The sequence below is a fragment of the Macrobrachium nipponense genome, chromosome 29, assembly GCF_015104395.2.
Source record: "Macrobrachium nipponense isolate FS-2020 chromosome 29, ASM1510439v2, whole genome shotgun sequence".
NCBI lineage: Eukaryota > Metazoa > Arthropoda > Malacostraca > Decapoda > Palaemonidae > Macrobrachium > Macrobrachium nipponense.
This window is the reverse complement of record NC_061092.1, coordinates 12,898,097-12,914,256: the sequence shown is the minus strand read 5'-3', so window position 1 is coordinate 12,914,256 and position 16,160 is coordinate 12,898,097. Positions and strand designations below refer to the sequence as shown.

Genomic DNA, 16,160 nt, shown 5'->3' with positions numbered 1-16,160 from the left:
ATGAAGACGTCGTTGTCTACCAAGAGGGCTTTCCGTAAAGTTAACACCTGGATGGAGTCTAGGAAAGCAAAGGGAAGGACCACTTTCGCCCTGCCTCCGTCTAGACTTAGCGGTAAGGCAGGGATGTGGTATGAAACCGGCGAAGAGTTAGGATTGAAGGTTCCTACCTCAGCGCAAGGAGATTTCGCCAGCGTTGTGGATGCCTCAAGGAGATCTCTTTTAGCTTCAGCGAAAGTGTCGTGGACGACTTCGGAACTTGACCATCTGTTGAAGGGCCTTTTTAGGTCCTTTGAAGTCTTCAACTTCTTAGACTGGTGTCTCGGAGTGTTAGAACACCAGTCTCGTAAGCCAGATTCGATCAGCTTGGGGGAGCTGTCCAGTGTATTGTCATGCATGGACAAGGCCGTCAGGGATGGCTCAGAGGAGTTAGCCTCTCATTTTTCAGCAGGCGTGTTGAAGAAAAGATCACTTTATTGCAATTTTGCGGCTAAGTCTGTCTCTCCCTCACAGAGGACATAACTTTTGTATGCGCCTTTTTCGAGTCATCTCTTCCCCCAGGCTATGGTGAAGGATCTGGCAGTAAGTCTTCAGGAAAAAGCCACTCAAGACCTTTTGGCTCAGTCGTCGAGACGTCCTGCTGGCCCTTCCACGTCTTCAGGAGTCCAATCTAATAGAAAGCAGAAGCCCTTTCGTGGAGGGACTTCCGCTAGATCTTCACCCCGAGGAAGGAGTCTTCCTAGAGGTAGAGCCCCGGCTAAGTCTAGGGGCAAGAAGTGAGAGATCCTTCCTTCAGTCACCGGTAGGAGCCAGGCTGCAGTTGTTTGGAGAGGCCTGGAGAGAAAGAGAGGCGGACACCTGGTCTCTCAACATCATAGAGAAGTGGTACAAGATCCCTTTCGTAAAGCCTCCCCCTCTGACTTCCACTCCCAGGGACTTGTCCCCGTCGTATCCTCAGGAAAAACAGAAGATACTTTTCGACCTGCTCGAGCAGATGCTCGAAAAGCGAGCAGTGGAACAGGTCTTAGACCTGGCAACGCCAGGATTTTACAACAGATTGTTTCTAGTTCCGAAACACTCGGGAGGGTGGCGGCCGGTCTTGGACGTAAGTCGTCTGAACCTCTTTATAGAGAAGCAGAAGTTCAAAATGGAGACACCTCAGTCAGTTCTGGGGGCCTTAAGACCTGGAGATCATCCCCAGTCTATGAAGTACCTTCGGTTCGTCCTGAAAGGAAAGGTCTTTCAGTTCAGGGCTCTTTGTTTCGGACTGAGTACGGCCCCATTTGTGTTCACCATCTTAATGAAGAATGTGGCGAGGTGGCTCCATCTTTCCAACATCAGGATCTCGCTCTATCTGGACGACTGGCTCATACGAGCTTCTTCGCAGACCCGGTGCCTGAAGGACCTGCAAACGACTCTTGTCTTTAGCTGCGTCCCTGGGACTTCTGGTGAACTTCGAAAAGTCACATCTGACCCCAACACAGTCCATCAGTGGCTTTTCGGGCTTTTCCGTCCCAGGAAGGTCAGCAACAAGGCATAGAAAAAGTGTCAGCCTTTCTAGGGAAGGATTCATGCTCGGTGAGGGAATGGATGAGTCTGCTGGGGACCATTTCCTCGCTGGAGAAGTTTGTTTCCCTGGGGAGGCTACACCTCCGACCTCTTCAGTTCTTCCTGTCGGACAGCTGGACAGACAAGGACAACTTCGACATGATTTTAACCATCTCAGAAGAGGTAAAGAGCCATCTAAGATGGTGGCTCGATCCGTGGAAGCTGTCAGAGGGCATATCCCTCAAGCTTCGGAACCCCGACCTAGTGTTGTTCTCCGACGCGTCATCCACGGGGTGGGGAGCAACACTAGGGGGGGGAGGAAGTGTCAGGCACCTGGAGAGGGGAACAGGTAGCCTGGCATATCAACTTCAAAGAGCTGGCAGCTGTTCAGTTAGCGCTCCAGTTCTTTCAGGACAAAGTCTCCCGTCGAGTAGTCCAAGTCAACTCGGACAACACCACAGCCCTGGCATACTTGAAGAAACAAGGAGGAACACACTCTTGCTCCCTGTTTGCTCTAGCGAAAGAGGTTCTGCTTTGGGCGAAGGCGAGAGAGATCACGATCTTGACAAGGTTCATTGCCGGAGTCGAAAACGTCCGTGCGGATCTCCTCAGTCGACAAGGACAGTTGCTGCCGACAGAGTGGACCCTCAATCAGGACGTATGCCAGGAGCTGTGGGGTCTTTGGGGATGTCCTTTGGTGGACATTTTTGCAACCTCAAGAACGGCGAGACTTCCTCTTTACTGCTCCCCGGTTCTCGATCCGGGGACAGTAGCAGTAGACGCCCTTTTATGGGATTGGACGGGCCTAGATCTCTACGCATTTCCCCCCTTCAAGATTCTGGGGGAAGTGATGAGAAAGTTCGCAGCTTCGGAGGGGACGAGGTTGACGTTAATCGCCCCCTTTTGGCCCGCAGCGAACTGGTTCACAGAGGTGATGTCCTACCTGGTGGATTTCCCGAGATCTCTTCCGTTAAGGAGAGATCTACTCAAACAGCCCCACTTCGAGAGGTACCACAAAAACCTCTCCGCTCTGAGTCTGACTGTGTTCAGACTATCCAGAAGTTGGCCAGAGCGAGAGGTTTTTCGAAACCTGTGGCTAAAGCTATCGGCACCGCGAGGAGACCTTCATCAATCGTGGTTTACCAATCGAAGTGGGCAGCTTTTAGAAGCTGGTGTAGAAAGAAAGGAGTTTCCTCTACCACGACCTCTGTGAGCCAGATCGCCGACTTCCTACTTTATCTTAGACGAGATTTGAAGCTTGCAGTGTCAACCATTAAAGGCTACAGAAGTGTCTTATCTGTGGTTTTTCGCCATAGAGGTCTTGACCTCGCTAATAACAAGGATCTCCATGATCTATTGAGATCTTTCGAGACTACCAAGGTGCCGCTACCAAAGTTACCTTCGTGGAACCTAGACGTGGTCCTCAAGTTTTTAATGTCAAGTCGCTTTGAACCTCTTTACTCTGCATCTTTGCGAGATTTGACGAAGAAAACTGTATTCCTAACTGCTCTGGCGACGGCGAAGAGAGTTAGCGAGATACAGGCTATTAGTAAACACGTCGGCTTCAAAGGGCATAATGCGGTCTGCTCTTTGGGTATGTCATTTCTGGCTAAGAATGAAAACCCTTCCAATCCTTGGCCTAAAACGTTCGAGATCAAGGGTATGGCAGAGATCATTGGTCAAGAGCCAGAAAGAGTCCTGTGTCCTGTCAGGGCTCTTAGAGAATATCTTCGTAGAACAAAGGATTGTAGAGGTTCTGCGGAGAACTTATGGTGTTCGGTCAAGAGACCAAATATGCCCATGTCCAAGAATGCACTGGCATTCTTTTTAAGAAACACCATAAAGGAGGCGCACTCTTCTTGCAAAGACAGTGACTTTAGGCTGTTAAAAGTTAACGCTCACGAAGTAAACCCTATTTCGACCTCGATAGCCTTTCAGAAGAATATGGCCCTCAAAGACATTTTAAGTGCCACTTTTTGGAGGAGTAACTCAGTGTTCGCCTCGCACTACCTACGGGAGGTGAGAACGACATATGAAAACTGTTACTCTCTTGGACCATACGTCGCCGCAGACACTATTTTGGGGGCAGGAGGTAGCACTCATCCTTTCCCATAGAAAAGGGTAGGTGAGTTTTAATAATTGTAATGTTTATGGTTGTAGGGTCGGCCGCCGAATGCGGTCGTCCCTTCTTTTAGCCTTTTGTATATGGGAGTATTTTGTTAGGCTAACTTAGGTGGTGGATTTGCCTCGTTGCCCTCAGAAGTATGGTCATGGTCTAGTCACAATGTGGTCTCGTCCCCGTTGACAGATCATCTAGAGCGCACCAACTACACAGGTCACTACCTTGTTGGTAACTCTAGTGAAGCAGATGCAGGCTTGGGTGACAGTAATCACGAAGTCAGCTATGCTAACAGGTAAGGAACCAAGATGTCAATCATCTACATTTATATGTTTCCTAAAATCCTTTTCTGTCTCTCCCACCGCCAAAGGTGGGATTCAGCTATATATATATCTAACAGGTAAGTTTCATGAACAAAATGATATTGTTAAGATACAATAAAGTTTGTTCATACTTACCGGGCAGATATATATATTTCAAGTACCCACCCACCTCCCCTCAGGAGACAGTGGAGATAGAAATCTGATAGAAAATGGGAATGGTTCCTGATACCCGCCTCCCAGCGGCGGGAATGGGTACTAACCACCCTACTCCCACTATGTGTGTCGTAAGTTTTTAGAAATTCTGTCGGACTTCAGAGAATACAGCTATATATATATCTGCCAGGTAAGTATGAACAAACTTTATTGTATCTTAACAATATCATTTTTGTTCATACAAGCATTGCATGATGAAATATGACCGACAGTGTATCTGTGGTCATTATAGCTATTGCCATCCATGTCTTGGAGTTGTAAGATTTCCAGACTGAAGATTCACCTTAATAAACCCCTTGTGTGCCCTTGGATTTTCATTAACAGTAAATTTATAGCAGTATTAGCTTGAAATTGAACATAGGGAAGCAGTGTAAGGGTGATATAGTCCTTGTCCTTGGGTACTTTGAAACCATGGTTGGGTCTTCATTTTAATGATGATGAATGTTGTGTTAGATATCATCTTCAAGAAGAGGTCTTCTCATCCTTATTAAAACATCTCTCTATAGATACTATAGTACTTTCTTTATTTGCACTTTTCAGCTTCTCCTTGTGGGTAAATGGTCCATTTTCTCCACCTTGGGTTGTGAAAAGCACTGAGAAATAGACCATGCTTTAGGAAACATTAATCTTTGACATATTGAATATATTGGCTAAAGAATAATAATTTCACCAAAAAATAGGAATGCTTTGTAAGGATATGGAATGTTCTTAATGAATGTACACATATGAACACATGAAAATCTGTTTCAGTTTAAGTTAGGAAAAAATGCATGTGTAATCTGAATTTTATTTTTGATAATAATGCAATAGTTGCATCCTAATTGCTACTTTTTTTTTCAGAAATCAAAAAAATCCAAAGCGAAGGATTCAGATGATGAGGAAGTTATTGTAACATCCAAAAAAGGTGGGGGCTTTGCAGCCTTAATGGTGGACGATGAGGATGATGATGATGAAGTGGATGAACCTGTTGTTGAGGAGAAGAAAGACAAGAAAAAATCAAAAAAAGAGGAAAAACCTAAGAAAGAGGAGAAACCTAAAAAACCTGTTGATTCTGATGATGATGAAGTTATTGTTCAAACCAAGAAGGGAGGAGGTTTTGCAGCTTTGATGGATGATGATGATGATGATTTTGATGAAGATATGGATGAGCAGATTGTGGAAGAGAAGAAGGAAGCAAAAAAGAAAAGTAAAAAGGAAGAAAAACCCAAACCTGTTGTTGAAGACAAAAAGAAAGGGAAAAAAGGTAAGAAGAAGAAGAATGATGAGGAAGATCTTGACCAAATATTGGCAGAGCTAGAACTGGAGTACAAAGGGGAAAAACCAAAAGAAGACCCAGCAAAGGAGATCACAGAGGATGTGTTACAACCAGTAGAAGAAAGTTCAAAGAAAAAGAAAAAGAAGAAAAAAGATGCAGCTGCTGAATCAGAGAAAGCTAGTATTTCCTCTGTTCAAGAAGAGAATAATGATATGGTGAGCAAGGTTGCCATAGAAACAGCAGAGAAGACTGCAACAGCAGCAGAGGAGACTGCACCAGCAGCAGAGAAGACTGCACCAGCAGCAGAGAAGACTGCACCAGCAGCAGAGATGACTGCACCAACAGCAGAGAAGGCTCCTGCAGAAACAGAGGCAGTTACTTTAGCATCAAAGGTTATACCACCACCAACAGAATCCTTAGAAGTTACTGAAGCAAAATCAGCTGAAGAAGCCAAAGTCGACACCACTGAAAAAGTAGACGAAACTTCAGCAGAAACCTCCAAAGCCAAGAAAAAGAAGAAGAAAGCCAAGGATGCGGCAGCACCTGCTGCCGCTGAGGACTCAAAAGAAGGGACCCCAGCTCCAGATGAAGTAGAAGGAGGTGCAGCAGGTGATGAAGATGGAACTGGAAAGAAGAAAGGCAAAAAGAAGAAGGAAACTGAAGAAGACAAAGATGGTCGTAAGGGTAAACCTAGCAAGAAAGCTCTTGCTGCCATGCGGGAAATACTGGCAAAACAAAAGGAAGAAGAAGAAAGATTGAAGAAGGAGGAAGAAGAAAGACAAAGGCAAGAGGAAGAACGATTAAGGCAGATTGAAGAGGAGAAAAGACTTGAGCAAGAAAGGAAAGAAAGGAAAAAGCAAAAGGAGAAAGAACGAAAGGAAAGGTTAAAAGCAGAAGGTAAGCTACTTACTCCTAAACAAAAGGCAGATCAGAAAAGAGCCCAGCAGATGTTAGAACATCGTAAGGCTCTTGGACTGGCAGTCCCTGAAGTTGGTGAGAAGAAACCTCGTCTTGGAACCAGAATTAAACCCAAAAAAAAGAAAGATCAGGAAACTGCCCAGGAAGAGCCAGAACCATCACCATCACCAGTACCAGTAATAGAAGAAAAGCCTGCAGAGGAAGGAAAGCCTGAGGGGGAAGAAGCAGTTGCTCCTGTTGTTGAAGAAGTAAAAGAAGAAGAGGTTAAGGATGCTTGGGATGAAACATCTGATGAAGAGGAGGAAGATAATTCAGAATCCACTGAAAACAAAATTGCTAACAATGTAAGTAAGCCAAATGATGATGATGAGGAAGAGGAGGACGATGAAGAGGAGGAAGAGGGCAGTGCTGAGAGTGAGTCTGAGGAGGAGTCTTTAGAAGAGCACAAAGGGGAAGCAGAAAAGAGAAGACAGAGAGCCAAGGATCGAATGTCAAAACGCAAGGAAGAAAATCTTAAGAAACTTGATATAGATATTCTACGTGCCCCTGTGGTATGTGTTCTTGGACATGTAGATCATGGTAAGACAAAAATCTTGGACAAGTTAAGAAGGTCAAATGTTCAGGAGGGTGAGGTTGGTGGTATCACTCAGCAGATTGGCGCTACTAATGTGCCATCATATGCAATCAAAAAACAGACACAGATGGTGAAAGACTTTGATATGAATGAAATGAAATTTCCTGGTCTCCTCATCATTGATACTCCTGGGCACGAATCTTTCCGAAATCTTCGTTCTAGAGGTTCTTCGTTATGTGATATTGCTATTCTTGTCGTTGATATAACACAGGGTTTGGAGCCACAGACCAAAGAATCGATTAGCCTTTTAAGAAAAAGGGCTACACCCTTCTTAGTTGCACTTAATAAAGTTGACAGGTATGGTCATGCTTGATATTTATTTCTTTTGAATTTTATTATTTTATTATGTGATAGATTTTTTTACAGCATTGCTCACTGTTTGGTGTAAAATTTACTATTTTATCAATATCATTATTTTATTTTCAACTCAGAAAAGTAAGAATTGATGCCACTTCAATGTTCATTTTATATGAAGTTCAGTACAAGCAAATCAGATTATAAAGCATTGTGGTGAGTGTAATTTGGTTATTTGTGCAAGTCATGGGGTTATTTTACCTTTAGGTGTTATGCAGTTTTTTTTTTTTTTTTTTTTTTTTTTGGTAAGATATGAACCTTAATTTCAGTTTTTATACATTCAACTTACCTGTCAGATATATACATAGCTATTACTCCGTCGTCCCCGACAGAAATTCGAATTTCGCGGCACACGCGGCAGGTAGGTCAGGTGATCTACCCACCCGCCGCTGGGTGGTGGGAATAGGAACCATACCCGTTTTCTAATTCATATTTTTTCTGTCGCTTGGAATGTAAACAACGTTTGCAGTTCCTCCTGATGGATTTTCGTGTTTCATCGCCATCGATCGTCTGGGCTAACTTTTGCAGGGAAGTAATGGATCTTTGGTTCGGCATACGCTTTTGTTAACTTTTAGTAATTTTTTTTTTTTTTTTTTGATAAAATTAACTTTGAAAATTTCGAAGATTAGTGACGTGTAACTACCGAAGTTTTCGGTAGACACTCATGCACTTTCACGAAAGTGAATTACTTATACTTTCATGAAAGGGAATTACTTATATTTATTCATTAACCCTTAAACGCCGAAGCGGTAAAAATCAAAAACTCCCCCGAATGCCGGAGCCGGTTTTGAGTGAGCGCGGAAGCGGAAAAAATATTTTTTTTCAAAAAATCACAGCGCGCTTAGTTTTGAAGATTAAGAGTTCATTTTTGGCTCCTTTTTTTGTCTTTGCCTGAAGTTTAGTATGCAATCATCAGAAATGAAAAATAATATCATTATCATATGTAAATAATGCGATATATGGTAGCGAAAAAAAAAAAATTCATACATAATTGCATTAAAATCACGCTGTGCAAAAAACGGTAAAAGCTAACGAATTTCTTTTTTTTCGTTGTATTGTACACTAAATTGCAATCATTTTGCTATATAATACATTGTAAAACAATAAAAGCAACACCATAAAAATATTATCACAAAATGATGTACGAATTCGTAACGCCCGGACGTAAAAAAATGTTTTTTTCAAAAATTCACTGTAATTCTAAATATTGTTATAGAGACTTCCAATTTGTTTCAAAATGAATACAAATGATTGATTATTACGATACTGTAAGAGTTTTATCTTACAATTGCGTTTTTCGACCATTTCGGTAGAGTCAAAGTTGACCGAACGTGGTTTTTTTTTCTATTTATCGTGATTTATATGCAAATATTTCGAAAATGAGAAAAGCTACAATCTTCAAATATTTTTCCTTTTATTTTACATGAAATTGCGCACATTTTCATATATAAAACTCTATGAAATGCCTAATATGAAACGGAGCAAAATTTTCCGAGAATTCGATGTACGCAATTCAGAGATTTATGGCGGAGAATCCGCGCGCGGAGGGAAGGAAAGTTTTTTTCATAAATTCACCATAAATCAAAATATTGTGCTAGAGACTTCCAATTTGTTGCAAAATGAAGGTAAATGATTGAATATTACTAAAATATAAGAGTTTTAGCTTACAATTGCGTTTTTAGACCATTTCGGTGGCGTCAAAGTTGACCGAACATGGTTTTTTTTTCTATTTATCGTGATTTATATGCAAATATTTCAAAAATGAGAAAAGCTACATCCTTCAATTATTTTTCGTTGTATTCTACATAAAATTGCGCACATTTTCATGTATAAAACTTTATGTAACGGCTAATTTAAAATGGTGCAAACATTACCACAATCGCACGTATGATTTTTTCGGAAGAGTTACGCGCGGACGTAAGGAAAATGTTATTTTTTTCATAAATTCACCATAAATCGAAATATTGTGCTAGAGACTTCCAATTTGTTGCAAAATTAAGGTAAATAGTTGAATATTACTACAATATAATCGTTTTAGCTTACAATTGCGTTTTTCGACCATTTCGGTGGAGTCAAAGTTGACCGAAGGTTGAAATTTTGGCACTTATCGTTATTTATATGGAAATATTTCAAAACTGACAAAAGTTACAATCATGAGTATTTTATTTTTGTATTCTAAATGAAATTGCACACATTTTCATATATAATACTTCATGTAACGGATAATTTAAAACGGTGCAAAAGTTATGTCAAAGTGACGAAATAATTTTTGAGATGTGTCACTGATACTTTTTAGTGTGATAAGAAAGAAATTCGCGCTTGCGCGCCTGCGTAACGATTGTAAACAAAACAACGCCTTGATCCGTGAACTCCCAGCATCCCCCAAGGCGCGTGATTCAAAAGTTTTCAGCTGGTAGGCCTATACGTATTTTTCCGCGAATTTAAAAAAAAACTTTTTTGAGCCGACGTATGGTACGTCCATTCGGAAATTGGGGGAGATTTTGACTCGACGTTTAATACGTCCATTCGGCGTTTAAGGGTTAATAAAATAAGTGTTACAGTTTGATTGAGGAAATGTATATCTTTCTTCCTAGTTGGGGAAGTCAGAAAAGTAACTATCCTTTAGAAGCTTTATTAGCTCTTGTGTTAACGAGCAATTATAGTAGTAACAGTACTAGTAGTTGTTGCATCCTCATCACCTTCTTACTCCGCAGTATCTACAATATCATATTTGCAAATTGTAGACTTTGGATATAGTTCAAATGCGAACTCTTAGAACGTAAGAAGTGAATATAGTGTTCCCCCATTACAATGGAGGGTGCGTCTGATCGGCTCTGTCTCGCTCTCAGGTCTAGACCTCTTCCAAGCTCACAAGCCCAGAGGAGAAGGAATGTCCGAAAACCAAGTAAGGAGGTTTTTCAGAGAATCCCCACCGGTCAGGCGTCCCCTCGGCAGGTTCTGTAGAGCGTCCCAGACTGCCAGGGATAGCCATTGGAAAGGCATCCTAAAACAGTGTTTCTCCCTTTTTATGCCTACTGTTCCACGATGGATAGGAGAACTTCGAATGAATGAAATTGACGAAGATCCTCGTATAATGCCTTCTGGTAGAATTATTCAAAATGAGAATGACATTAATCGATCCACCATTCGAAATCAGGCGACGACTTAGCGCCTTCTAATATTAGAGATCATTCGATAACATTTGTGATAAAGTCATTGTTCGAACATTTTTCCGCAACTAGACGAGAGCGCTATCCCATGGGGGTAAGAACGATTTAGTTTATTTGTCAATCGAATGAATTATATGGATCTCGTTGAGTGATAAAGCATATATGTATGACTTTTAAGCTTCTAGCTCCTACCATTCTTAGGACAAATCGCCTTAGGACTACTGTATGGCAAGGCATATCACAAACCGAAATTTAGCTATAATGGTAAGTAAAATCCTTACAAAAATTTCCTAAATTAATACGGTTTACCTTAATGTAACAGTATTATAGAGGATTCTATTACGCTAGAGTATGAGTTATATGATGCTATCGTGTCTTCGAGAAGTGATCGGTGAAGCATATCTTTATTGGTGAATTGAGAGTAGGATAGAAACATTTTTCTTCGTGTTAGAAGAGGTTTCCATGAATTACCAGTACCCTTCTAGGACTTTCCTAGGAAGATATTGTTTTAAAAGGATTGTTTAGATGACACCTAGTTAGTTTCTAGACTTGTCGAAGTCTCGTTCGCTTAATTATGCTTATATAAAAACTTCCTGAAGTTCGATAATAATTTTATAAGATTCCTTTATTTAATGGAGTAACTGGCAACTCTGGAAAGGGAAGGCCAGATGGCTTTCGAAGACTGCTTTCGCTTTGAGTGTGAGTGAGACCAACGCAGTACCATGTTGTTCTCAGTCGTGAGCGGTCGTTTACAGCTCTCTCTCCTGCGGAATGGGATAACTAACCGTATCTCTTCCCTACAATCGTGGTCTTTAGCCTCGGATTGAGGGAATACTGAAGCTATCATAAATAAAATATTGTCTGCCTTTGGTTAGGAAGCTTTCAACAAGAAAGATATTACAACCTTTCAATGCTGTTTACCGTAGGTAACATGATTAAAGGATTCTAATGCAGCAGAACATTATATTATTTAATGCACTCATACGAAAGCATGGCTTATTAGAGTACATACTTAGTGAGAAGAGAGATGTAATAGAGATTCACTTCAAGACTACGGTATGGTTAAGTCTTTCGAGAAAGGACACAACCGTATTTAGAATCGGATATTGCGCAGAAGTTGTATGAGTCGGATGGGAAACATTCTTTTAGTGATATAAAAGTTTTTCATAATAAGAATGGAATAAACATTCTTTTAGTGGGAAATGGTTTCCCTGAATAGATTATACTACGTATATAAAAGTTTTTCATAAAGACACAGGTGTTCTGGCACATAACATAAAGATAATTAGTAGGAGGCGCCAGCCCGGCGCAGAAGCGCCAGCCTGGTGCAATAAGCCAAGAGCACCATCCAAAATATTTCTCATTCAGGAAAAAAGGGGGGGGGGGGGGGGGGGGATACGGAAGAATTAACCGAGAAAGAATAATTCCCCTTCCGATATACTCGAATTAGAGGAAAATTGAGAAGAAACATCCAACTATGGAAGTACTGTAGAATTATAGGATTCTTACAGCACCTCTTCTTATTTTGATATCGAGATTTTCCTGACCACGGTTGCTAGTAATGGGCCATAAAAGCTCCAGCCAGGCTTTAACAAGGCGATAGGCGCCAGCCAGGCGCAAAGCGCCAACCAGGCGCGGAGCACCAGCCAGGCGCGAGGCGCCAGCCAGAAGCGTGACGCCTCCCAGGAGCGAGGCGCCAGGCAAGCGCGAGGACGCTGCGAGGCGCGAGACGCCAGCCAAAAGCGTGACGCCAGCCAGACGCGAGGCGCCAACCAGGCGCAAGACATCAGGATCTCCAATTTCACAGTATTTGGAGATAGTCTTTCCAAGAGTTTCCTCTTTGAGAACTGACACAAGATCAGTTTTTTTTCCTGACAGGGACACAAGTTGTCGCACAGGCGGCCGTGGCCCTTGTCAGGATTAACTGAAATTGCGGAAGTCTCTAACAAGAACAGACTTCTCATGTCAGGTAATATAGTGGCCGCGTGAGCGACTTCTTTCCTGGCAAGAGGAGTTGTTTTGGGAGAAACTTTCTTTGCCAGATCAACCCTCTACTGACAATTATTCTAGATATTGCACAGGCGAACGTAGTACGTGTCAGGATAAGTGGGTTCTTCTGCTTTATAGACCTTTACATGGTGAAGAGAACCGATATCTTTAGAGGTCTCTCGCTTTCCTCTTCCTTATGAGACTAGTGATAGAAAATATATCGGACTCATAAGTTAATCTGGGTGCAGGTTTTAGAAAGACCTTGGCAACCCCTTTTTTATTGCACGTTTCGGCTAGTCCCTTGAACCATGCAGCTCCTCTTTCTCCTCTTTCATTGTTATTAACAGGATGTTATATTATCCTACTCCTATGTAAACATATAACAAGGGAGACCTTGTAATGTTTTGGTAACGGAAAAGACTCGTAGGAGCTCTCAGTATGGGGTGAGAGGCTCTTTCAAGTATTTGAACCGTACATTACGGCCTGATGTCCTAGGATAGGAATCTTGAATGATTCTCCTCGATCCTGGATCATTTATTAGGAGAATAGGATAATAATAATTTGTTGTTTTGCAGAATAACGATAATAGAATTTTCCATTCTCTCGTTGCCCAGGCACGAGGATGGGAAGAAAGAATATAAGAGAGAGGTAGCAATTTACGCCATCTTTATTTTATAGAAAGGGGAATAAAATTTAGTCTTTTTCCCCTAAAATATAAACTCTTTACAGAATGTAAGACAAAGGGCGTCAAAGAAAGAGAGGATAATAGGTTATGCCTCATTTTAGACTTAGGTTGGATTCACAGAGGTCACGTTCTTCTCACAGCAGGTTTTGGAAGTCTTTTCCAAGACAGTCTGAATATTCTTTCAGCATATATTTTAAATGGACCTTAACAACCTCTCCACTCTGAGTCTGTCTGCATGCAGACTGACCAGAAGTGGACGTGAAGGAGAGGATGTTTCAAGGTAAATGACAGTAGTCATGGATAAGATATATAATTACTGCAGATCGCGCTAGAGGGAATGAGGAAACTGTCCTCATCCGATACCTCTGTGAACCACATAGCGGTTTTTTCTTCCCTTTCAGAGGGAAGAATCACCTTTGTATATATCTGCTATCAAAGAACGCAGTAAAAGGCTATACTCTGTCTCTATAAAGGGAATTGGATAGCAGAGCATTAAGATCTTCGGGATCTTATACAATACCTCTATACGACAAGACTAGGAGATCTTATATTACAATGGGATCCTATTTGGGCCTCAGATTCCGTGTTCTGACAAAATGGAACTGCTCCTCATCTATGTTTCTCTTGGTACTAAACGACCAAAAGGACGAGTGAAATTTTGGGCTTGGAATCCGGAATCAAATTCTAGAAAGACTCGGCAATGGGTTCCTGCCAGCATGGTATGTTTGGCAAAAGAACTAAAACCTTTTATTCCTGGATCAACGCTTTCAGATAAAGGATTCGTTGTCCAGGCAATGTATTTACGTTGTCATCTACAAAAGAAGATAAGGTTTAAACGTTTGCTGACAGAGTCTTTGGAATACGATGAGGGCTCAAAACTACTACCCAGAAGGTTCGAAGAGATATATTTAAAGAGCTAGAAATCAGGAATCCTCCCAATTTCAGCTCAGTCTCTCCTTAGACTTCCAGGCTCTTTCCCTGCCTTCGTGCAAGGATAGGGAAGATTTTGCAACGAGAGAACTCGTCAACATGTAGGAAGAGTGCTCGTTAGCAACGGAAGTATCAAGTATGATCCTCCTCGGAGGAAGACTGGTTTCTCGGACTATTAGATTTCCTATCGTCTACTGGATGTAGCTGACTAAAATTACCTCCCCTTGTTGCAGAGGCCATAAGCTCAAAGTGAAAGAATTTCTTCCACCCTTTTCCATTCTCCTGATAAACGATTGTGGATGTTCAGACTTTCGGACAATTTAGCGCCAATCAGGCGCCAAATGCCAAACAGGCGTAAAGACGCCAGAGCAAGACAGTCCAAATAAACACTGTCATTGTCTGATGAGGAGAAGGAGTAGGCCTCCAATCTGGCGCAGATGCGCTAGAGGCGAATAAATCAGGCAAATAAAGTGTCCGAGGTGGACATCGCCAGTTTTCATTGAGACTCTTAACAAGCTCGAATCTCCAGCAAGTGGGGAGAAGTCAGCCAGGCGCCAGGAGCCAGCCAGGCGCGAGTGAGGTGCCAGCCAGGCGCGAGACGCCAGGCAGGCGCGAGGCGCCAGGCTGGCGCGAGGCACCAGCCAGGCGCTAGGCAGGCGCGAAGCTCCAGCCAGGCGCAAGCCAGGCTCTGGGCTTCATCCAGAAGAGATCTTATTTCAAAGAAAGCCCTGGTCTTCTTTGGAACAGTGGAATCTCTAAAGCACTTCTTGAGTAACTTGATGTTTCCTTCAAACAGCTAAGAATTAAAAGCGCTTGAAGTGCGAGCTTTTAACAATTCTTGTTCTTTCCATAACAATATGTCGTGAGAGACATATTAGCTGTAATAACGGGAGATGCAACTCTGTGTTGACTTCTCTTTGCACGAAGGAGATCAAGTGGGCCTATGAGAGATCCTTCTCTCTTTGTTATACGTGTCCACGGATGCGTTGCTGGGATAGGGAGCCGACACATCCTTAACTAGTGAATTAAAAATTTTTTATTTTATTTTATTTATTTATTTTTTTTTTTTAACATAAGTGTATTATTTTCTGGGGTTATTTGAAATGAGTTTGGGGATAGCTCTTTTCAAATTAAGCACAAACCCTCGTGTTAGGATCAGGTGATCGGGATCGGTGTTGTGCTCCTTAAATTATGCCAATAGGCATTGGTGTATTGTCATGTAAGTGGATAAGACCCCATTGACAAATGACCACTAGATTCTGTCAAGTAAGTGGATAAGACCCCATTGACAGATCTACAAGAACTCTTAGCCATAGGTCACATCCTCGCTGAGGCTCTTGAGACGAAGCAGACTACTAGCAATAGCTAGGAAGTCGACCCTTCGTCTAAACACATAGGAACCAAGAGTTATTTATTTATTACCTACAACGTATGTTGTTTTCCTGTCTATTCAGTAATAGCTGTCTTTGACCCTCCACCAATGGTGTGAATCAGCTATGTATATATCTGACAGGTAAGTTGAATGTATAAAAATGATATTGTTATGATACAATAAAGTTTTATACATACTTACCTGGCAGATATATACAATTAAATGGCCCACCCAGCCTCCCCTCAGGAGACAGCTGGAAGAAAAAATATGAATTAGAAAACGGGTATGGTTCCTATTCCCGCCACCCAGCGGTGGGTGGGTAGATCACCTGACCTACCTGCTGCGTGTGCCGCGAAATTCGAATTTCTGTCGGGGACAACGGAGTAATAGCCATGTATATATCTGCCAGGTAAGTATGTATAAAACTTTATTGTATCATAACAATATCATGTTGGCCTATGCATTTTGGTTAATTTTCATGACTTACAATTTCTGTTCTGTGTTTGATAATTTTGTAAGTAATACGGCTGCTAAACATTCCATTACTATAAATTTTGTTTTTATGTAGGTTATTTTAATTTTGAATGAATTAGTCTGTAAATGTGACCCTATGAAATGCCATGTCAAGACACAAATAACTTGAAAATATATAT

At 41.8% G+C, this 16,160-nt stretch overlaps 1 protein-coding gene across 1 annotated transcript in view; it reads left to right on the top strand.

Moving 5' to 3' along the window:
- Positions 1-16,160, top strand: part of LOC135206129 (eukaryotic translation initiation factor 5B-like) — a 72,174-nt gene that overhangs the window by 34,644 nt on the left and 21,370 nt on the right. The window contains exon 2 of the mRNA XM_064237379.1: positions 5,041-7,304. Coding sequence (XP_064093449.1) covers positions 5,041-7,304 — 2,264 coding nt within the window. The remainder of the gene's footprint in view (positions 1-5,040; positions 7,305-16,160) is intronic.